Source organism: Cheilinus undulatus, linkage group 4 (assembly GCF_018320785.1).
Source record: "Cheilinus undulatus linkage group 4, ASM1832078v1, whole genome shotgun sequence".
NCBI classification, from domain to species: Eukaryota; Metazoa; Chordata; class Actinopteri; order Labriformes; family Labridae; genus Cheilinus; species Cheilinus undulatus.
Window position 1 is genome coordinate 54,810,045 of NC_054868.1, and position 24,076 is coordinate 54,834,120.

General features: G+C 39.4%; 2 protein-coding genes across 2 annotated transcripts; one reads left to right on the forward strand and one right to left on the reverse strand.

The window, feature by feature from the left end:
• Positions 1-844: 844 nt before the first annotated feature.
• On the forward strand, positions 845-8,549 carry ccsapa (centriole, cilia and spindle-associated protein a). Its single transcript, XM_041786159.1, has 4 exons — positions 845-968; positions 3,420-3,801; positions 4,572-4,906; positions 8,051-8,549. Exons 2-4 carry the CDS (start codon positions 3,456-3,458, stop codon positions 8,228-8,230), a joined length of 861 nt encoding a protein of 286 aa, XP_041642093.1. The 5' UTR covers positions 845-968; positions 3,420-3,455; the 3' UTR covers positions 8,231-8,549.
• A 6,114-nt stretch (positions 8,550-14,663) lies between these two features.
• cdc6 (cell division cycle 6 homolog (S. cerevisiae)) lies at positions 14,664-23,364 on the reverse strand. The gene is made up of 12 exons (XM_041784445.1): positions 23,248-23,364; positions 20,514-20,827; positions 20,093-20,359; positions 19,570-19,769; positions 18,985-19,133; positions 17,761-17,867; positions 17,449-17,588; positions 17,266-17,366; positions 17,112-17,179; positions 16,842-17,017; positions 16,526-16,666; positions 14,664-15,022 (listed from the first exon to the last, which is right to left on the reverse strand). Exons 2-12 carry the CDS (start codon positions 20,818-20,820, stop codon positions 14,930-14,932), a joined length of 1,749 nt encoding a protein of 582 aa, XP_041640379.1. The 5' UTR covers positions 20,821-20,827; positions 23,248-23,364; the 3' UTR covers positions 14,664-14,929.
• Positions 23,365-24,076: the final 712 nt, after the last annotated feature.

The following is a 24,076-nucleotide window of genomic DNA, read 5'->3' on the forward strand; positions in this document are numbered from 1 at the left end:
GCCCCTGATAAACCCAGAGAATGGCCCCTGATAAACCCAGAGAATGGACCCTGATAAACCCAGAGAATGGACCCTGATAAACCCAGAATGGACCCTGATAAACCCAGAGAATGGCCCCTGATAAACCCAGAATGGACCCTGATAAACCCAGAATGGCCCCTGATAAACCCAGAGAATGGCCCCTGATAAACCCAGAATGGACCCTGATAAACCCAGAATGGACCCTCCCCAGGTCTGAAGTATGTTTATTGAATCAGTAGCATTGGTGCTAGCATCCTGGCTATCAGTTACTACATTTTGGAGCTATAAAGAGTCTAAAGCTATTATTAGGCTCTGATGTTGGAATCATTTATTTGTACTACTTTTGTAACTGTTTCACAACTTTTTCCATGCCCTTTTAAGCTGTTTGTGCCATTTTTTCCCCCACATTTTGTCCTTTTTGCCACAGCTTTTTTTCAACTAGCTAGCTAGCTATAAATTCTGACATTACTTTTCTTATCATGTAGTTGAATCTGTCCATCCACATTGTTAACATCACTTATAAAAAGAGTATTTCTTTTTTTTTTTTAATGAAAAGAGGTTTACTTTTTGAAAACGGCTATTTTTACTACAGCATAAATATATGAAATTAATTTTTGTTGCTTTAATAATAGTGGTTTTTATTCAGGTTAAAAGTTAAATGTAGTTATCACAGCTTAACTAGCTATCATGATTCTGCCGACCTAGAAAGATCTCCCGTTTATCCCACTTATGGTCCTGGCATGAAAAGTGTATTTCTCGACTCGCGATTTTATTTTGACGGTCTACGCCGGAAGTTGTTGCCGTACGTCAGTTAGCTTAGCTTGTGGCTCTCGGTGTTTGTTAGCTGTCAGTTAGAGGAGCGGAGCGATGCCTGCCGTCTGACCGCGGGGCTGAAACGACGGACTGGGATTTAAAATTTTCACCTTCTCGTGTGGAATGAAGTCTTCGTGAGTAAAACTAAAATTTTAATTTTAAAAATTAAACGTTCTGCTCCGTTTGAGTCGTTAGCATCAGGACTGAGGGCTCACCGTGTTTACAAACGGGGCTGAAGAAGCAGGTGAGGGGAACGGCTGTGGCTGTTTTCGTCGATAACCGTTATTGTAAAACTCAGAATAAACATTTGAATGGCGTTTTAAAACATTTCTGACATGCTAAAACGGATGGTCATTTGTCCATGGGGTATAAACGTAGGTTCAGATTATGAGAATATCATATCATGGGGTGTGACTGCTGAATTTAGAGCCATAAAATAGCACATTCACTTCCATTGTACAATACAGCAAGAATAATTAGCTGTTTGTCTGCAGACAAAGATAAATTCCGACCCATTTCCCTCTGGGATCAGATGTAGGTCAGCTCAGCCAGATAAATATTTAATTTGGTTTGTTTCCACTGGAGATAATAGGTTAAAAATATAAAGAATAAAGGGAAAAACAGCATGTGTAGGCGGGAAGACTCCGTGCAGAAATAGATGGATTGATATGCTGGTGTAGTATGAGGAATAGCAGCAGGTGTATGGCAGTCAGGAGTAAGTCTATAATAACCCCAATCCTCCTCTGCTCAGCCTGTAATCGGCTGTGGCGGGAGGTGGGCGGGGTTAACAGGTAAACCACACCTGGGAGAGTCACGTCACTACGCCCTGCAGGTAGAAAACGCTGTACTGTTTTGTGCAGGTGCATCTCTGTGGAAAAGGATTGAGGTCATTGAAACACATTTGAGATCCATTTTATTTATTAATTAACAAGATTAAAGTCAAAATTCTGGCTTTAGTCTTTTGATTTTCAAATCTGTATCTGATCCTTAAATTGTGACATAATCCCAGGATTCTGAGATCAAAGGGGAAATTCTGAGATTATAGTCCTAAATTAGAGATTAAAGTCGAAATGCTGAGATTAAATCAGAGATCTGAGATTAAAATCAGAATTCTGAGATCAAAGTCAAAATGCTGAGATTAAATCAGATATCTGAGATTAAAATCAGAGATCTGAGATTAAAGTCAGAATTCTTAGATTAAAGTCAGAGATATGAGATTAAAGTCAGAATTCTGAGATTAAAGTCAGAGATATGAGATTAAAGTCAGAATTCAGAGATTAAAATCAGAATTCTGAGATCAAAGTCAAAATGCTGAGATTAAATCAGATATCTGAGATTAAAATCAGAGATCTGAGATTAAAGTCAGAATTCTGAGATTAAAATCAGAGATCTGAGATTAAAGTCAGAATTCTGAGATTAAAGTCAGAGATATGAGATTAAAGTCAGAATTCTGAGATTAAAATCAGAGATCTGAGATTAAAGTCAGATATCTGAGATTAAAATCAGAATTCTGAGATTAAAGTCAGAGATATGAGATTAAAGTCAGAATTCTGAGATTAAAATCAGAGATCTGAGATTAAAGTCAGATATCTGAGATAAAAGTCAGAATTCTGAGATTAAAGTCAGAGATCTGAGATTAAAGTCAGATATCTGAGATTAAAATCAGAATTCTGAGATTAAAGTCAGAGATCTGAGATTAAAGTCAGAGATCTGAGATTAAAGTCAGAATTCAAGACCACAGTCAGAGATCTGAGATTAAAGTGAGAGTTATAAGATCAAAGGTAAAATTAAGAGATTAAGGTTGAGTGAGAGTTATAAGGTTAAAGTCGGAATTCTGAGATCAAAGTTAGAATTCTGAAATCAAAGTCAAAATTCTGAAATCAAAGTCAGAATTCTGAAATCAAAGTCAGAATTCTGAAATCAAAGTCAGAATTCTGAAATCAAAGTCTAAACTCTGAAATCAAAGTCAGAATTCTAAAATCAAAGTCAGAATTCTGAGATTAAAGTCTCATTTAGAGATTACAGTAAAAAATCAGATGTTTTTTTCTTAAAATTTCAATTAACTTTTGGATCTCTAAATTCTGTCAGAAATTTCAAGTTCTGAGATTAAAGTCAGATTCGGAGAATGAAGTCTGAATTCTAATATTTTATTTTAGAATCCAATTCAAGTTATGAATTTCTAATAATTCCAGAATTCTGAAATTAAAGTTGTTTTTCTTTTTTTCTCAGCTGTGTTTTTAAAAAATGACCCTTCCCCTGTTTTTCACGTCTGGAATTGAAAATGAAAATATTCCCAATAATGTTATTCTTAAAATAAAACTTATAAATATTCAAAAATCCAGTATCTGAAAGTATTAGAATATAATTAGTATAATCAGAAAAGGATACAAATTCTAATTTTGATCTGTAATAATCCTTTTTATTGATGACCACCTCTGTTTAGAGAGATTTGTATGAATATATTAGCTGATAGTACAGATCATTTATCCCTCTCTCATTAAACAAAATTAACCCATCATGTCTTAATGTGGCATCCTGAGTTTTTCACAGCTCTATTGTCTTTTTCTGGTTCTGCTCATCATCAGTGTTCACAGATCCAAACCCAAGCAATAACAGGAACAATGGTGACCAAAAAGATCCGGACAGAATATATGAAAAAGTTCAGAGATCCTCGATGGGAGACGTTCTCTAAATGCTATGAGGACTCTGTGAAGTACCGCCTGACCCGGCGGGTGATGGAGCACTCCCACAAGCCCTGGTTCTGGGAGGGCTGGGACAGCGGCTCCGACTCCAGTGGCTGGTCCACTCCCAGGCTGACCAGGAACAAAGTGGCCCCCCTGTCCCTGCCACCGCCAACATCTATGGAGGGGAGGCAAACCAGCCCCGCGCCAAAGCCGCCCTCTGAGAATGGAAAGGCTGAGGAGGGAGCTGCAGAAGAGGCTGTGGTAGACGCTGCGCCGCCTGCAGGTGAGGAAACTTTTAATCAGATTCCAGCAAATCTACTGTTGGATATGAGTCCGGTCTTTATTCCAGGAATATTTAATCTATCAGAGTGGAGTTTGTTTATGCTCCTGTGAGAACGTCTGTCCAACAGTGAGGCTGCTGTCTGCAGCTAAAAATATTTGTGGACTGGAGGTGAACAGACAGATCTGTTTCCTCCTGTTCAGAGCTCTGATAGAAAAATACTCTCTTTAATGTCATTTCCAGGGATTCATTTCACACAGGAGGGACTCAGAGGACCTTTTATCTCAGTTTTACATAACTAACCATATGGTGAGACACAATTTAGTTCTGAAAATGATCCTTTGATGATTTTATCTTTAGAAATTAATCCTTAAACCAATATATGCTTATTTTCCTTTTCAGACCCAGTGGTTTTTAAACTGTAGAGCATTCTAATTCAAATATTATGTTTTGTTTCTTTTTTTCACCAACAGGAAGTTCATTTTTTAAATTTTGTCTCATCTCTTATGAAAGTTTAAAATCCAGAATGGTGACAGCCCTAGTTGGAGTTCTGATAGAAACTTGAGTTATAATTCCATGTGGTTTCATTAGTGTTAAAAACCCTCACAGTAGTTTGAACCAATCAGAAGAAGGGTCAGATATGACACATCAGATAATTTCATGGCCGGTTAAAATCAAACCAACATCGATAGGAAGGTCTGAAAGACAGGAAATCATGGAGAAAATGCCTCTTTGATGAAATCTTCCTAACCTGCAGCGTGTTTTTGTCCCAGTGGTAGAAAACGGCGTGAACGAGGCCAGCGGGGATTCAGTGGAGGCGGCCCCTCCTACCAGCGGACCCTCAGACGACACCGATAACGGTCCTGCCGACACGCAGTCCTCTGACGGGGAGCCGGTAAACCCACCGCCGAGGAGGCGTCACCGGCGCCGCACACCTCGGTCTGAGCCCGAACACCGAGACGGTTCCCTGGATGACAAGCCAGCCGTCATCCGCAAACCGCCGAGAGCCAAGAGCCAACCAGCAATCAGCACCAAGGAGAACCAGAGGTCATCGAGCCGGATGGACTGGACCGAGAGGCAGACGGAGGTCAGGAGGACGCCGAACGATGTGAGTGAAAAATAAATACTATTATGACTATTATCTTAATTTAAAAAATTGCCTTTATTTCACTCGCTCGGTCACTGATACCTGATAGGAGTTTTGATATTTTTAAAATCTAAATAAATAATCTTATTGTTTTTGGTGGTGTTAAGTTGTAAGGAAACTTAAAACAGCATTTCATATCAATGACAAAAATATACCTTAAAATGCTTAAATCTTAATATTATTCCCTGTGAATTTATCTGAACTTTTTGCTGACTTCCCGTAGAAACAGGGAGCAACAACTGAAGACAACCAACACTTAAAAAAATAAAGCATTGGTTGAACTTAAAAGAAGTAATCAATCACGCGAAACATTTTGAATTGAATCAATAAAATCAATAAAAAAATTTAAATTAGGTAAATGTAATTTTTTAAGTTCATAGAAACTATGTTTAAACATTTAGCAAACCTACTTATTTTAGATTGTCCTAAACTAAAAATAAAAATTTCCCTTAATCAACCGATATAAATATTCCACTCATTTGAAGTTAAAATGTTTAAGTTCATACAACCATTTTATAAAGGTTGGAGCAATGATTTTTTTTTTAGGTTTTTCCAATTATAATAGTTGTTTTTATTTTTGGGGGTTGGAGCCTATCCCAGCCAATTTAGAGTCACCATTTAACCTAATGAGCATTTTTTTGGGGGTCGGGGGAGGCCGGGGTGCCCGGAGGGGGTGCGCACGTGCACGGTGGGGGGGCATGCAAGCTCTGCACAGAGAGGCCCTGACCGGGAAGCGAACCAGCAGCCTTCTTGCTGTGAAGCAACAGCGCTGACCTCTGCGCCACCATGCCCCCCACAAGTCTAGAAAGTCAACCCAACACAGTTTTTCTGAAACTCCTGCTACTTTGACCCGATGGGAGAGCAGAAATGTATTAAAGGGGACATATTTTGCCCTTTAAGACAAGTTTTTATTGGTCTCAGAGGTCCCAAAAACATGCCTGTGAAGTTTATTGTGGAAAGAACAGTAGTATAGGATTCTTGCAGGAAATGGATGTCGCTGTCCTGATGTTTCAGTTTATGTTTCTGCTATAAAATGAAAAATTACATCAATCCAACAACAGCATTGTTGTCCTTTTTTCAGTGAACATTAGCACAGGGCTACCGCAGCAAAGGGAGTATTTCAAATAACAATGAAACAATGAATAAAAAATAAATACATGGAAATAAACATCTGCAAAAGTAAAGAAAAAGCCCTTTTTAAATAAGTATAACAAAGATTGAACTAAACCGGATATATGTCTGGACTACTGCAGCATGAAGCACAAGTGTGAAGTTTTCATATTTAAAATGTAAGCTGCTTCTGAAAGCACTAGATTTCCTGACATGGATGTTCACAATAAAAGCTGCAGTAAGGCATAGATGTGGCAAGTAAGCCCATCTCAGGTCACCCTGGGGTGGGAAGGAGGATTGACACAACCCCGGTACTACTCTGGATGTCCTTGTATATTACCAGGGATATGGGAAAATAATATTTTGAAAAAAATTAAGTCTACACCTTAAGGGCAGAGTAAGGGATGGATGTGGCGAGTAAGCATGGCCTCGTATACCACCTGGGCAGGTAGCGGGGTCACAAGCCCCTGGTTGTGCTGTGGATGTCCCAAAAGCCCAAAAACTGCCAGCAGTCTCAGGGAGTATCAGCAGGGGTGAAAAGGCTGGGACATAAGAGATTCTCTTGAGATGGACGTATGACATTCCCTTCTCTGCCTTTGATTGGCTCACCCTTGTATCCGTCCCCAACAAAACAATGAATAACAAAGAGGAAAGCAGGCCAGACCTTTGCCATTTTTTTCGTTCTGGTGATATAATGAACGTCTCAGGGGACTGAAAAGTATGTATACCCTAGAGCAGTGGTTCTCAACCTTGGGGTTGGGATCGCTTTGGGGTCGTGAGACAATAAGAGGGGGTCCCCAGATTCCCTAAAAAACTACGAATATTTTTAGAATTCCCCTGTTGCCACTTTACACCAATTTTGCCGAATTTTAACCAGTTTTCACTTAGTTTTCCCACAAATTTTAGCACATTTTTATCATTTAACACCTATTTTTGTCAGTTTTAAACTTTTCCCACCATTTTTTTCTGCCTTTTTTGGCACTTCTAAACCAAATTATGCCACATAAACCAAATGTTGCCTCTGCTGACCCATTATTGCCACTATTAACCCCATTTTACTACTTTTTATGCCCAATTTTTTCCATTTTAACCACATTTCACTATCTGAAATGCCCATTTTTGCCAGTTTGATCAATTTCTGCCAATATCAGCCTATTTTTCTTTCTCAGTTAGCACTGTTTTGCCAGTTTATATGGATTTTTCTTTCCGTTTTAACCAGATGTCCACCCATTTTTGCCAATTTAAAGCCTTTTCAACCCCTTTTTATCTAAATCTTGCCTCTTCTAACCCATTTCTGCTACTTTTAAGATCCAACTTCACCACCTTTTCCACCATTTTTTTTGCTATTATTAACCCATTTTTCAATTTTTAACCCATTTTAATTTTTTTTTTTTTTTTAACAAAATAGACTTACATTTTTAAGAAGGCTATATACTACACAAATGATTTTAAAAAGATATTTGTTTCTTTGATAAGAGTGGTTATTTTTTCAGGCTGAATATAAAATATGGATATCACAGCTTAACTTTACAATAGACCATGATTTTGTTGACCTCCATGGGCCCTCAGTTTGGCTGGGCCCCAGAAAGCTCTCCCCTAATGGACAGCCTTGTCTCCACATGACTTTTCTTGAATGTTCATGGCTGTGTTAAAACACCTTCAGGTCCAGTGGGGGTCTCCGGTCTCTGGCACCTTTATTTTGGGGATCGCGGGCTGAAAAGGTTGAGAACCCCTGTCCTAGAGAGACTAAATACTAAGTGGCTATACTCCGTATACCTGCACTACACCACTGAAAGGGCACTCTTTACAAAGAAACAGAGATTGCAACGTAGAATATAGAATAATGAGAACATGTTCAGCGTCAGAGCCGCTCGTCCTGATCCCGGGACACTGGAGAAGTGAAGCCGTGTCACTGAACCCTCTGCACACATTAATAATACATCCCTGGTGTTGTTTTCGGAAATGAGCCCTCTCCTCTCTGGTTTCTCCTCTCAGAGCAACACGTCTGATGCCTGCGTCCAGACCCGCAGACAGTCCGAGAAACGCAGCTCAAACCTGGACCGTCGGCGGGCTCGCTCGGCCGACCTGGAGAAGTCGAGGCGGTCGCAGCTGACGGTGGTGGACGACCGCTGGATGACGGAGTACATGCGCTGCTTCTCGGCCCGGCTGAGGTAGAGACGGGACCTTCCACCCCAGAGCAACCTTTTTAAACATGTCTCCTTATCACAGCAGAAATACCAGACGGTGGGACACGGGTTTATTAGGATGTCAGGCTGAAACAACAAGAAAATCAAACCTCTTTACAAGTCTAGTTTTATTATGTGACGACAAAAGTGAGAGGGGGAACGGGGGAAAAATGACCCTAGTTTTACAACAGAAAATAAACCATGAAGGTCATCAAACATGTAAATAATTTCAGGACTGGCCTGGCCCACGGGCAGGAGGGTATTTGAAAAAATGTAAAGAGCACGACATGTCAACAGTAATCTGTGACTGCGCTCTGCTCACCCACAGACACCAACGATGTCCTATAAGAACGTTTTTCTCTGTTCCTCTGCACGACCACGTCAGTCTTAAACAGGCCCAAAAACCTGAACCAGGTCTGGCCCCTAACTGTCCACACTTGGGGTGGGTTTTATGTCTTAGGAGGGATGTATGGAACAGCAGAGACCTTAGACAGCATCTTTAAAGTCAAGGATGGAATGTTTTCTAAACTTTAGAGGATAACAGCTTCTTAAAAGGCAAGGATGGAATGTTTTATAAGCTTTACAGGATGACATCATCATTAAATGGAAAGGATGGAATGTTTTATAAGATCTAAAGGATGACATCATCTGTAAAGGCAAGGTGGAATGTTTTTTTAAGCTTCAAAGTATAACATCTCTCAATGGAAAGGTTGGAATGTTTTATAACCTGTTAATGATGGTGTCATCTTCAAAGGCAAGAATGGAATGTTTTATTACCTTTTAAGAATGATGTTATCTTTAAAGGCAAGTATGGAACGTTATGTAAACTTTAAAGGATGACGTAATCTTAAAAGGTAAGGATGGAATGTTATGTAAACTTTTAAGGATGACGTCATCTTTATAGGCAAGGATGGAATGATTCATTAGCATAAAAGGATGACTTCTTTAAAGGCAAGGGTGGAATGTTTTATACATTTAAAGGATGGTGTCATCTTAAAAGGCAAGGATGGAATGTTATATCACTTTTAAAGGATTGCATTGTCTTTCAATGAAAAGGTTGGAATTTTTTATTAACTTAAAAGGATGATGTCATCTTTAAAGGCAAGGATGGAATGTTTCATTAGCATTAAAGATGATGTCATCTTTCAGTGGAAAGGTTGGGATGTTTTATAATCTTTAAAGGAACAAATTATTTTTAAAGGCCAAGATAGCATGTTTTTTAAGCTTATAAGCATTAAAGGATGACATTATCTTTAAAGACAGAGGACAGATAGTTGGTGAAGCTGGGGATGTTGGGGCCCTTTTCACTCTATTTATGCCAGATTTAGGCCATAGAAGGAAAACCCTCACTGTAACCAGTTCCCCAAACTTTTCCAAAAGTTACCAAGAAAGGACAGTCAACAGAAGGATATGACTGTTGGTATATCTGTCTTCTAATACTGGAGATGGATTTTTTGTAGATTGAAATGAACATCGAACAAGAGAAACTGTCTCACAGTGCGAGGCAACAAGTCCAAAACACAACTTCCTCTCTGCCTCTGTGCTGTAAACAGAGTTTCTAAAAAACTGGAATGATGTTTCAGTGAGCTAAAATGCTGTTAGGTGTGTATGAAAGGTCAAATGCACCGAAAAACCTCAGTTTTCAAAAATACCCTCCTACCTGTTACCCAGGCTGCTGTTTTAGTAACCGGGTAGAAAATGTCTTGGATTTTTTCTCCATGAAGCTCTTCAGTGAGAGAACATTTAAATAAACCTGACTGTAAGGCACATCAACGTTAATTTCCTTCACCAAAGAGGGCGACTTTCTTATTGATTCAGCTTTTTGAGAACATCACTGCTGTCAGAAGAAAGGAACCACAATTTATCTGTGTTTATTTCTATACTGTGGTGCAGTTTTATGCCCTTCTTTAAATAATTTATGACAAATATCTTCCAAACGGCTGCAGCTGATTGGTTTAAACCACTGACTGTTGATTTCATGTGAGTCTGTCACCTTTAAAAGTGAGTACTCTCGTGCTGGACACTGGTGACGTACATCTCCATGTCATGGGATTTATTTCACATCCATCTGAGCAACACCCCATACATGGTGTTTGGGAGATGCAGAACCTTTCAAAATAAAACTCAAAGGGTGATTGGACAGATGCTCGGTCCATCACATTTGTTACAGACCAATCAGCTGATCCACATTAAATTCAGTTGTTAAATAAAAAACATCTAAATAAGAGCAACACACGGACATTAATCAGAGTAATACTGGCTTCACGTGATTCTGGGTTTGAGAACACTGATCTCTATTTAAATGTCATTTATTTAAAATATATTTAACCAGGAAAAACCACATTGAGATGAAGAATCTCATGTACAAGAGTGTCCTGGCCATAATGTTGCTCACGTCCCATCTGTTTACATGGAGGTCTTGCTCTGTGGCCAGCCAGCAGGGGGAGTATTTTGGCTTCCCTCCTGGACAGCTGATACTCCATCCATCTTAATATGCAGTCCTTGGGTGGCACGTTTACACCTGCTGAAAACGATAGAACTGAAAGCCTCCTTAAACACTCATTAGGGTTAAAATAGCACCATGTCTAATGTGCTGTACAGAATTATTTATATTTAATTTATTCTGTCTGGTGAAATCCTGAATCCCAGTAAGACTGTTACTGTAAACCTATGATTTATATTTCTAATTTGAAGGGATTTCCTCCATGTTTAATGTTTATTTTAATCTCTGACAGCAGTGATTTGCTCCATAAAAGATGAGACGAGCTAAAATGTCAGCGTGATAAAGACCAAACATCAGAGATTTATCTCTTTTTTAGCTTTTATAAAGAAGAACAACAACATCCATCTGAATATTTGAATGTATTTAGTGAGTGAGCATGAATCGTCTCCTGCTGGGCTTCATTTTTCTCTTCATTCTCTAAAAACATGACTTTATTTTCAAATAGGCAGCTGTGTGTTCCTGATTCTAAGGCAGCAGATCGGACCAAACCAGACTATTTTTGATATTTGTCTATTTTGGATGCAAAGATTTGATTCTAGATTAGAGAGATGACAAATATATCAGAGTTAAAGAGCTAGTGAGAGTATTTTCTGAGTAAAATGGTATTTTGATCCGTGTTTTATTGATAATAAGGACAGGATTTATGTTGTTTTTGCAGCTTTAAGATGCAGCTCCTTCAATAAGACGTCTTTAAATGCCAACGCGGTGCTTTTCCTTTAAAATGCTGTGCTAATGTATAAATGTTTAACCAGCGATGATCAGACCTGCTGAATGCTGCCTTCATACAGGACCCGTGAAGGAAAGGCTTCTTTATAACCTGGTTTTTGTTGCTAAAGGCAGCTGAAGAGGATTTTACTGTTAGAAATTCTGTTTAAATAATAAATCAGGAGAAAAACGCCTCCAGTTAAAAACAGAGAAAACTAAAAACACTCAGGAGATTAGAGCAGATAGATGTGTTTCATTTAGGAAGAATAAAACTGAGATGTATTTTTAATTTTGAGTTTCTATCCTGTGATTGGAGGAAAAAGAATCAGACTTTTTATGTTTCTAACATATTTTAGCGCCTTTTCTTGAATAAACGGCGGGGCTGTGGTGGAGTTTGGTGGATTTTCTGACTGTTTGCTGTTACTAGAGACTGTAAATACGTGTTGATGTCATTGTGGTGACACAGAGGGCTAATCTTTAGAATAATGTCGGTATAATGTACATTTGTGATTATATTTAAACTGTAAATTCACTGAGAATGTTCATGGATGTTCACACACCGGCTCAACCTCATCACTGAGAATGTTAAAACCTTTTATTTTTCACTCTTTTGTTCATCATTGAGCTTATTTTGAATGTTGGTAATGTTGGGACAATCAGAGGAGAAATATTAGAAGTCTCTTATTTAAGCTAAACCAGAACAGAAGCTATGGATGGACGTTTGGAGTTTCTTTCTGTTTTTGTGGTTTTACAGAAGAATGTGAAATAAAAAATGAATCACGTTTTAAATATTTCATCTGATTTGATATTTTAAACACTTGTTTACATTTTTCCAACCTGCACAGCAGCGTCTTTATTTCTTCCTCTTTGCTGTGAATCAACCATACTTGAATAAAAATGTGTTTCACCAGTTTACATTTGTCTCTTTTTGGCTGCTCTGACCAATAAAATGGGGGAAAAAAAACTGCCTATTGTCACTGTTTTACAATTCAAGAGCACGTTACCGGTAGCAAAAGCACTGCGGCCCTGAAATTTTACGTGCACTCGTTACGGTAAAGTGACAGAAACGACTCAGAGGGAGAAACGACAGTTTATCAGTTTCCATCTTTCAAAATAAAAGCTTCAACATTCAAATTCAATGGAAAGAGAAGGATCAGTATGATCCAGTCATGGTTTTGAGTCATCAGGTCACATGACCTAGGATACACTGAGTTAAATTGAGGTACAACTGTTAAAAATGGTCAAAAAGTGGCAAAAAACATGGCAAAAATAAGTGAAAAGTGTTTAAAATGGGCAAAAAGCAGCAAGTATAAGTAAAAAGTGACTAAAATGGACAGAAAATTGGCATAAATTAGTGATAAGTGACTAAAATGGGTGAAAAGCAAAAAAACATGGCAAAAACTATTTAAAAAGTGACTAAAATGGGCAAAAACAGGAAAAGGTTGCATTTAATGGCTAAACGCAGCTTAATTTGGGAAGAAACTGTAAAAAATGGGAAAAAGGAGGACAAACCTGGCACCTTTGCTGTGAATCAACCATACTTGAATAAAAATATGTTTCACCAATCTACATTTGTCTCTTTTTGGGCTCTGACTAATAAAATGGGGAAAATTACTATTTTACAAAGCTAGAGCACGTAACCAGTAGCCATAAACAGTGACAAAAACACAGAGGCCTTCTGGGTAAAAAATAAAAATGCTTTTTAGTAGTGCAGAGGTTTGAGCCAACATTTTTCTGTGGTACATATTTTTATTTAAAACTCACTAAATTCATCTTCCACATCTGTTCTGCTGTATAGCCTAGATCCTAGCCGGTAAAACAGAGTCCTTCTTAAAGGAGCAGTGCGTCCTCTTTTTGTCATTTTGTTTAAAACTGTAGAGCAGGGGTCATCAACTACATCTGCGCAAGGGCCAGATTTATTCTTCTGAGTTTTTGGGGGGCCAGACTTCCAAATAAAGAAAAATTAAATCTATAGTTTGTTCTGATTAACAAATTATTTTATTAGTATTTGTATTTTCTTTCAAAACGCAGGACATTTTTAGGCATTACCAATCAGGTCTATCCCAATATGTAATGCCACAAGGAGAAAGGCCTGCCCTCAGAATTGTCTGGGCTCCTGAAAATCCCAGAGAACTGGCCCTCAACAATTATGAATTAGCACCAATATGAACTCATGTTTAACACGTTTCACTACTTCACTGCTTCATTCTGCCATTTCTGCAACATTTTGTGCCATTTTTAACACATTTTTGCTATTTTCTCACTCTTTAACCAACTTTCCCGTGGTTTCATTACTTTGCCATTGGCTATTTTTGTACCATTTTGCCACTTTTAACCCATGTCTGATAATTTTTGACCATTTTTGACTCTTTAACCCAACTTTTTGCCATTCTTTAACTCCTTTAAACCACATTTCTTGCCCGTCTCATCCCTCCTTTTTCCACTTTTACCCCTTTTGGTCTATTTTTGCCACTTTTCATTACTTTTGTCACAATTTTTGCCACTTTTCACTCATTTTACTTACTTTTAGCCCCTTTTTCCTTTAATACTAATGGTTTGCCACATTTTAACCTCTTTTCACCTTTTTTCCTGCAAGTTTTTGTCCCTTTGTGCCACTCCACAACCCCTTTGGATCTTAGTGCCCATTTTTGCCACTCTCTTTTTCACCACTTTATCTGGCCATTTTTGCCAGTTTTAACACTTTTTTTTAAACATTTACTAAAAATAGCTGACAAGTGAATTTCTGCAACAACAGATCAAATGTGAAGTCATTTTAAAACTATTTGAATATCAATTCTTTTGGGGTGGATTTCACAGCTGCAGACATTTGAAGCCAAAGGATACTCTTAAAACCACAACATTTTCTTTTCCCGCTTTTCTGAATTTTATAATCTTCTGGGGGCCAGACAAGAGGCTTTGGGGGGCCTGATTTGGCCCCCGGACCACCAGTTGATGATCAATGCTGTAGAGTATTTATAACAGATCAGCAGAAACCTTTAAAAACTGATTATAAACGAGCAGCTAAACATCCCTGCTAGCCCAACAGTGTTTTAAATGAGTGTGTTCATGAGCAGCTGTGGAGGTTTCATACTCCAGGATAGAGAACATTATTATTGAGATGATAAAACAGAGGGAAAGGAGAGCAGGTGTGAGGATCAAAGCTGGAACTCTGAGCTGGTATTAGTTCCATTTTGGCTGAAATAAAACCAATAAATCCATTAAAAACCCATCCGTTTGTTTATTTACAGCATAAAACATTATAAAGGTTTCAAATGTGAACTGAAACATGCTGTAATCCATCAACGATGATTTAAACACTTCAGAAACGCAGCGTTAACATCATAGAGAGGAAAAAACTCATCTTAAAAATTCTGTACAGACTCTCAGCAAAAATGAGAAGAAAAAATAAAAACCATAACAAGCTTGGTTTCATGTTTTTAACTTAAAATTTGATTAAAAAAGAAAACAGGATCAGGAGGATCAGGAGGGGAGTCCTGCAGCCAGGATGCTGCCCAGCAGAGTCCGGTCCTTCAGAGCGTTCTCCACATCTTTCTCCTCGATCTTCAGAAACACCTGAAGAAGAAACCAGCGGTCATCAGTAATGCCGTTACAGCGGCAAACGCTTAGAACTCACAATGACCAAGACTGTAGGTTTAAACATCAGCTCTACTGACTAAACTAAAGATTTAGACTGGAATAACTGACAGAAACAGAACAGACAGAACTCACAATGACTGACACTGAGGGTTTAAACATCGGCTCTACTGACTAAAGCAGGGGTGTCAAACTCAATCACAGCAGGAGCCGGACTCTGAACTTGGGTCTAACCTGAGAGCCTACCAGGCTCCATATTTAACTATAAAATGTCAACCTTACTTTCACCAGAAATGAACTATGGGGGTAAAAACCTTGGCACTGATGATAAAGGATTATGTGTTTAAAAAGGTGAACATGATAAATTAAAAACTTAAAATCTGAGGTAAGTCTTATAAGTTTAAAGGGTAAAAACATGACATTTAAAGTCAAAATTGTGTTTTTAAAAGGCAAAATATGAGATAGAATATTGAAACCATGAATTTTAAGAGTCAAAAACTGAGATAAAATTCAGAATCATAATTTTTAACAGTCAAAATATGAGGTAAACATCCAACTCATGAGTTTCAAATGTCAAAATATGAAATAAAATTGTAAATCATGCATTTTTAAAGTAAAAAAAAAGAGAAAATTTGAAGTTACGAGTGGACAGAAGGTCAAAACGTGATATAAAAGTCAAAATCAATATTTCAAAAGGTCTAAATAGGATTTAAAATGTAAATTTATGAATCTCAAAGGTAAAAATATGAGATAAAAAGTCAAAGTTATGAGATGTAAAGGTTAAAATATGAAAAGAAGTCAAAACCATAACTTTCAGTCATAAATGTGAGATGCAAAAAATTTCTACGACTCAACAAGGATTTTATAAATCATCACAGTTATGTTTACATTTTTATACTGAAGGAAATCTGCAGACCTCAAACTGGTGGGCCAGTTAGAATAAAAACCTCATGATCTGGTGGGCCGGGTTTAACTGCACCACAGGCCGGATTGGGCCCCCAGGCCATGAGTTTGACACCTGTGGACTACACTGAAGATCTACACTGAGATAACTGACAAGAACAGGACTTCAATCATCTCAGACTGTGTGGATAAATAAAGACGTTCAGAATCCAGATGAACCTCCTCAGACCTTCAACAGTCAGTTTCTGCTCTCACAACTTCAGAGGGAATCTTCCAGAACGTCTGCAGAAGTTTACTTAACTTAACTTATCTTTAACTTAGCGGTTAAGTTTTCTGGAATCTTCATAGACATTTTAGGAAATTTGTTTGGATATTTAGTGGGAATTCTCTTTAATGTTTTGAGGAAATATACATTTTTAAAGAATTTCTTTGAAAGTCTTTGGGAAAATTTGCTTTCAGGAATCTTCATGGGAATTTGTAATTTTTTATGTTTGCTTTGTAATTTTCAAGAAACTAAAAATGTGTTCAGACTACAGCTGTTCTCTCAGGAGGTCAGTAATCATCCTCGTATCGGCGTACCTTGGTGAGTCGAGCCTCTTTGGCCTTCTTCAGGGCGAAGATCCCTCGACTCTCCAGCAGACTGCACAGAGACAGACACTCGCCCTGACCTGCCGCTGACACCTGCCGCTGAGCGCACAGACGGCTGTACACCTCATGGAGCTGAAACAGAGAAACATCGCTGTAAGAGCACGGTTTAAGACATGAGTGGTGCAGCACCGCCCCCTGCTGGACACTGAAAACAGCTGCAGAGCTGCAGCCTTTCCTGACATGATCAATGAAAACATCTGAGGTATTGATTCACAACGGTGAAACCTCGCCGTGGTCGCTCTCTCACCTTCCCGAGGACGACCTCTTTGCTCTTCCCGTTCTTTATGAGCAGCAGCAAACAGCACACCAGGAGCTTCTGCTGCAGGGGGAAACTCTCCTCTGACCCGCCGCTCTGAGACGCCATCCGGTCTCCATAGACCTCTGACAGAACCCGCGCCACCTGGGGGAGGCTGACACGAGACGCTGCATGCACAGGCAGAGAAAGGGGCGGAGTTAGACGTGTCTGTCAGAGAAACAAATCAGTCATGGTTAATTTGGAGCAGGTTTAAAGACTCACCTTTATTCTCAGAGTCCGGGTTTGATGCTTTCTTCCTCTCGTCTGACTCCACCACCTCCACGGCTCTCCTGAAACAGAAAACCCGTTTAATGATCCACAAGTTTACTGGCATTTTATTTAGTAAACATAGCAGATAACAGCCTCCATCTCTTACCTGCAGATGTCCAGAGCTTTCCTGGCGTCTCCGGACACCGCCGACACTTTCCGGGCACAGAACTGAACGGCAGAGGTGTCGAGGAGTCCTTCAGCCGACGCCTGAGAGACGAGATGAAGAATTTAAGAGAACGACCTCCAGACAGAGATCAGAGGTGAGAACAGTGAGGACTTCTGTGTTCACCTGAGAGAGGCGGTCCTGGACGATGGCTGCGAGCTCCTCCCGACTGTAGGGAGGGAAGTGTAACAGCAGGGGGCGACAGTGAGGGCGAGCCTGCAGCCTGGGCAGGATGCGGTCGGTCAGATCCAGGGCGTTGGCGATGCCTGCAGAAACCAACAGAAATATTAAAGATTTCTCTGCCGCCAAGACTGGATTAAAAAAAAAACATCTGACAGGAATAAAACTGTTTTTGGAAATAAAGAAAAACAGCACAGAGGCGCTCAGACGCTCAGGTTAAGTTCCCCACAGAGTCAAAGAGATGGAAGGATATCTCACCGATGAGGCAGAGGCGGGACTTGGGCAGGTACGGCCACTCAAAGATGGTGTAGAGGACGTCCTGAGCTTTACTGTCCAGCTGATCCATCTCATCCAGAACCAGCAGCCTGAGGACGGGGCAGAGAGAGAGTCGGTCTCTGGAGCAGATTCTCAACAGGGGGGCTCTTTAAGTCTGAATCTGAAATATTATTCCACCAGAAAGCCTGAAAAATTCAACTTTGACCTCAGAAATTATCCACTGCAAGTCACATTAATCAGGTTGTTTCCCACACTGATACAGTCGCTTTAACTGTCAAACTTTCGTCTGCATATTTCCATCGCTCTTATTTGGATTTTTTTGCCCCTTTTAATCAATTTTTGCCCCTTTTATCCAATTTTTGCCAGGTTGGTCCTACTTTTTCTCAGTTTTTTTTTACAGTTTCTCACCTAATTTCAGCTGCCTTCAGCCATTAAATGCAACTTTTTCCTGTTTTTGCACAAAATGTGCTTTTTGACTCATTTTTGCCATGCTTATACCGCTGCCCATTTTAGTCACTTTTTCAAACTAACTTCTGCCATTTTTTTGCCGCTTTTTGTCCGTTTCAGTCACTCATCACTTATTTTTGCCCTTTTTACCACTTTTTTATGCCAATATTTTACCATTTTAGACACTTTTACAAATTTTGACACTTTTTGTCCATTTTAATCACTTTTTACCAATTTTGTCCATTTTTTAAATCACTTTTTACTTATTTTTGCCATGTTTTTGTTTTTGCCATGAAACATGCTGACGACTGGACTCTGACTATTTGTGATCACTCACTCTGCAGTCCCAGCGATACCAGCAGTTTTACCTCCAACATACATGTATTCATATCAGCGATGGCGGTGTTCAATAATGTATTCTATACTGACTTGAGTTTTTAACAAAACCTATGATTAAGAGGTAAATTTAGGAGATTTCCTTCTTTATCAGACGCAAGAAAAGAAGAATCTGATTGGAGTCGACTGCAGAAATTATTCAGGGCAGACGGCGTCATCTGGTGGGATTTTCTTCCATGCAAACAGCCGTTTCTCTACCTCATATCAAAAATTCTGTTTTGTAAAGATGATACTTTAGAGGTCCTGTGTCATACACACAGTAATGTACAGGTATACTAAGATTAGAGTCCATCAATACCCACTAAAAGAGCCGACAATTTCCCCATCCAGCCCTCATGGTTCAGACTGATGTCAGTCACTTACACAGCGGGCCCCGGCGCCGTCAGGAACCTCTGCAGACCGTTCTGACCTCCTGGTGCTTTCAGTTTGTCGGCCAGCAGGGGGAAGATGGCGTGGGAGCTCCTCAGAGTCATACAGTTCACCACCACAGTCTGAATGGACGACAGCTCCGCCTGAGGGGTCAGAAACGCTCACGTTAACAGGAGAACATCGAGCACAGATAGCCGTTTACTCCCCTTTAACCTTGCTGCTTCCCTTACTTTAAGTTTGACCTTTTTTCCCTTACTTTTTTGTTAATTTTGGAGGTTTTTATACCAGATTTTCCTCCAACATTAGGATGCTTTAGAAGTAAGAAGCTTGTTCATTTTCAGTCCATATAAAAACTACAAAATCATCCTAATCTTTATTGAAGTCCTTCTAAAGCAAAGCCTACACGCTGATTTAACTGATATAAAACCTGGATCTTTGACATAAATGTAGAGGAGATAAATCCTAAACTATCATTGACCTGAAATGTAGATCATCTCCTGTAGTGACAGACAGAAACCACTAGCTAGCAGTAAAGCTCCTTCCATCTCTCTCTAAAGTCCTCTGTAGCTCTTTAAATACCTTCATCTCCTGCAGGACGCAGTTCAAGCACGCCGTCTTTCCCGTGCCTGGCGCTCCAGAGATGTAGATGCTGCCGGGGACACGCTGCAGGACTTTCTCTTCCAGGAAGGATTTAATGGACGCTCGCTCCGCCTCCCTGGACAGGAGGCGCTCTGGGACGGCGGTGTGGAGCGCCTGCTTCACGCTCAGAAACCTCGACTCTGAAAAAGATACAAAAGGGTCGTACTCAGCCTGGAATAACAGCATTTATTACTTTATTTTCACTCAATTTTAGCTCATTTTGGATGCTCAGAAAAAGTTTCTGCAGATCCTAGAAAAAGTCCCAAATAGTCTTACATGCACACTTGAATTTTAAGGCCCCAGAAGGTCAGAATAGAAGCATTATTCTGCTTTTAAATAGTTATTATTCTGATAGTTTAATAGGTAGTAGCAGATCAAATCCTACTGTCTGCAGAGTTTTGGACTCCTAAAGCTTCTTTAGAAACACTAAAGGAGGTCTTGGCTGACAGATTCAAACACTCACTTTCTGCAAACAGCCGAGCGACTGGCGGCCTCTTCTCAGAGCCGTGGCGTGCCGGGCTTCCAACCGGCGTTTCCTGTCGCCTCGGTGACGCCCTGGCGGCGGGTGAGAGCGGCTGCCTCGGCGAGGAGGGGACCAGCTGTCGGCGAGCGGAGACCGGAGAGTTCTCGTCGAGTCCCAGCTTCCTTCTGGGAGACGGCAGAGACGGTTTGCTCTGCTTCGGGGGAGAACCGAGCAGAGCGGGGCCGAGGTTACAGCTGTTATCGTCACCTGGAGACAGGAAGTACAGGATTTAGAAGCCCTCAGGTTTAATTTAGACTGATTTAGATTGTGAAATGAAGTGTTGTTGCCATGAAAAACACAAATCAACTGCAGTCTCACTGTCAGCAGTAAGACGGTGAGTAGAGCCACCGTGGCGTCTCACCTGTGCGTTTCCTCGGGCTGAGAGGAAGTCGTGTCTGGAGGCTGGGAGACGAGGGGGGTCCTGATGGCGGCTGCGCTGACACACGTCTAGGTGACAGCAGCGTGGGTAGGTCAGCGGGTTTCCTCGGGGAGAGCGGTCCGATCCGGGTCAGGGTCGGAGAGAGGACTTGGGGTTTGGGCTTAGACGGCGATGGGGTGGGAGATTTGTCCAGCTGTTGCGTTTTGGAGCGGGAGGAGGCTCTGCAGGACTTACGGCGGGGGAAGGAGAGCTGGGGCTGAGACCGGCCCTGAGAGCGAGTGCTCGGCATCTTTGATCTGAAAGGAGCGAGACGAAGTTAAAACGAGCTGAGAGATTTGGAAACAAGATGTAACTGTGATCAAACTAAAGCTTAACGCAACAGAGACGCAATCTATAACTGGTACCATCAGTCTATGATCGGTTATCAGGATAAATACAGAGAATAATGATGTCTTTAAAGTTTTAAGTGTTTAGCTTTATGATAAGAAAATGTAACTTCTAAAAATGTCATCAGTGGCGCTCTGTAATAGAAAGGCCTTTCTGAGGGTATTTTTGTAAACTTTAACACTGAATACTAAAATAACTGCAGCCTTGAATGGGATTATGAAATTGCACAGCCTGACACTCGAAATGCAACTGATCTCAATAGCAGACCCTTCAAATTAATGTCTGCTGATAAAGGTACCAGGGGGATTTAGCATGCTTAACCCTTTAATAGTTAACACCACATATCTGCTAGGAACACAGCTGTCATCCACAGAATAGAGGAACTGGCAGATATGATCATTATAGTTTATATTTACAGCTGATGGATCAGTCATGTGTACTGGCAGCAAAAACCATACAGCTAATGGTCCAAATATTACCAGACTAACAGCTGAGTTCAGAAACAATGGCACAACATCAGGAAAGGCTGGTTTAATTTTAAATTACAACCATAACATTTACTGATTGGCTTTTAAAGCAATTTGTCTGGTTTAGAAATTATGCACATTTGTTATGTTTTCTTGATTTATACGGGTACGCTAAACCAACAAATCCAAAAATCTTACTAAACAGATCCCAAACAAAGCAGTGGTAAAGAACAAGATATTTTCATATTACTTTAATAAAATCAGCATTAAATGAATTAATGGTCTAATGTTGGTACATATTTAAGAGCACGCTACTACACAGTAGACTAAATTTTATTATAGCAGGCCAATATACTTTATCACCAAAAAAACAACTTATAAATAGGGATGCATGACATTATTGGCCAGATATCGGTATCGGCAGATATTAGCAGAGAAAAGCCAAGTATCGCAACGGCAGATTGTAGATTTTGGCCTTATATACTAATAAATCAGTGGAGTTGTAGGCTGAACCAACAGACCTATGTAAGCTGAGTTCTTTCTCTGTATTCATTCTCTTTCTTTAAACTTTAAAGTGTGTTTTAAGAAAAAAAAGCTTGTCTCTTTGTTCATCCTCGAATCTAAAATCGTGTGTAAAACATATTTAAATATCTTATCAGCTAAAATAGGTTAAATCTGTAAATATCAGCATATTGGATATCTGCATCCCTGCTTACAAAAGGTCAGTATCAATATATCAATAGAGATCAATACTGAGGATAGATGTCGCTGAATAAAACCAGCTCCATGAAAGCAGAATAAAATAGAGATAAGTGTTTTTATAGTGACAATATGGGGAGCGCGTATGAGCAGGAGTATTTGTCACTGCATAAAAAATAATAATACATGGAAATAAATGCTGCTGCTAATCATTGACATATCCCAGGCTGTAATAATCCAAAACAAAAAAATCTACCTTGCATTAGGTATATTGAAAATACTTCCTGTTTCCCCTTTTTACATGTGAAAACTTGGTGCCATCATGACAAATGTCTGGCATTTAAAGGGTCAAATCTTTTAAAGATAAAGAATATTTTATATCAATATTGATGTAGCTGAATGAACTGAGCTTTATGAAAGCTGAATAAAATATGAATGAATGTTTTTAACAGCGACTATATGAGGAGCGCATTTAATGTGCTACAAATGTGTGTTACAAATATTTGAACGGCCCCAGAGAATAAATGATTATTTCTTTGAATCTTTTCAGCTATATTAGAGGAAATGCCACAGCAGTAAAGAGAAATACATCACTTTTAGTGCAACTTCACTCTTCTTTTGTTCTTATTGTTTACATGGTGAAAAGAAGAAAAGGCTGCTGTAGACAGTAGGGCTGTCTTTGTATAAAATGTCTACTTTAGAGGGAAACTGTCTTTTACTGAACTGACGATCACGTTTAAAGCTTTAGTGTCAGGAATTTAAAACTCAATGTTAAATCAGATTAGTAGAACTGAAACTAGTAAACTTCGTAAATAAATGTAAATGAAACTTTGAATGAGCAGAAACCTTCAGATATCTCAGAGCAGACAATACCGCGGTTATCTAATGGCGCCAAGACAGCAGAGCTGAACATGGAGGCCAATAAAGTACAAAATACTCTGATTTTAACTTCACTGTGGATTTATTTAAACCTGGAAAGAACAGATAAACACGACTAAAGCAAAGATTTAAAAAACTTAGAGGAAAAATGGCGGTAATCTTCGTGTACATGAAGACAAACTAGTGAAACAAACACCGCTTCTTTTATGAAGTGTGAATAAAATCACTTCCTCGCGTTTGTATCATCGATTATTTAACTTTCCTGCGACTTTCGGAGGATTTACCTTCTTAAAAGGATGAAAAACGTCTTCTAGTTTGTCGTGGAGTGTTTCCTCTTCTCTTGCAGCCCTCTGCTCGTCCTCTTCTTCCTCTTTCTGCCGCAGACTGAGCTCAGACTTGCGCCAAATGTTCCTGAACCTCCTCCTCGGTCAGCTGTGTTTCCCGCCGCTGCTCGCTGATTGGTCCGTTAGGGATTCTAGCAACAGTTTCCTAAAAGCTCATTGGCTCGCGTTCTTAGCGGATGTTGCGTCACTGTTTAAGATGCCGGCAGCAGGCTGGTGGCGGGAGTTTGAATACATTACTGTTTGGCGGAATTTTTTTTCCCGGGAAACTCTTTGTTTACGCAGCACAGTATTTACGAAATAAGTTATTATTTTATAACATGGAAGAAAAACGAAGAATAGAAGCAGAACAGGTTAGTTTACACGTTTTTTTGAGTAGAATTAAAACCAGACAACGTTTAATAAAGGCCTAAAATAATAAAGATGAATAAAACAAAGAGAAAGCAAGATAAAAAATTAACAAGAGCTACACGGCACAAAAGCAGACGTGTAATTTAAAGCAATACATTTAGACACAAGGGTAAAAAGACATATAAATAAAAACACTAATAAAAATACAGTCATTAAAAAAGTGTTTACTTTGAGTCTTCAGAAAATAATGGTTGAAAATATAGGAATTTGGATCAAAATCCATCGCATATTTGTACTGGATTCAAAGATAGTAAGTAGTACAAAATAAAAAGTAAAATAAAAAGTTTGGCAAGAGTATGTAATAATGCAAACATCTGAACAACCAAATATATAATAATAAGAGAATAAAAACTCCAAACCC

What these genes read in the sequence shown, in the direction of transcription:
- ccsapa (XM_041786159.1), top strand. Translation starts at nt 3,456, where the DNA reads ATGGTGACCAAAAAGATCCGGACAGAATATATGAAAAAGTTCAGAGAT. An exon ending in AGACGCTGCGCCGCCTGCAG is followed by an intron (nt 3,802 to 4,571) that starts GTGAGGAAACTT and finishes TTTTTGTCCCAG; the next exon opens with TGGTAGAAAACGGCGTGAAC. An exon ending in TCAGGAGGACGCCGAACGAT is followed by an intron (nt 4,907 to 8,050) that starts GTGAGTGAAAAA and finishes TTCTCCTCTCAG; the next exon opens with AGCAACACGTCTGATGCCTG.
- cdc6 (XM_041784445.1), bottom strand. Translation starts at nt 20,820, where the DNA reads ATGCCGAGCACTCGCTCTCAGGGCCGGTCTCAGCCCCAGCTCTCCTTC. An exon ending in AAAGCTCTGGACATCTGCAG is followed by an intron (nt 17,180 to 17,265) that starts GTAAGAGATGGA and finishes TTTCTGTTTCAG; the next exon opens with GAGAGCCGTGGAGGTGGTGG. An exon ending in AAGAGGCTCGACTCACCAAG is followed by an intron (nt 15,023 to 16,525) that starts GTACGCCGATAC and finishes TTTCTTCTTCAG; the next exon opens with GTGTTTCTGAAGATCGAGGA.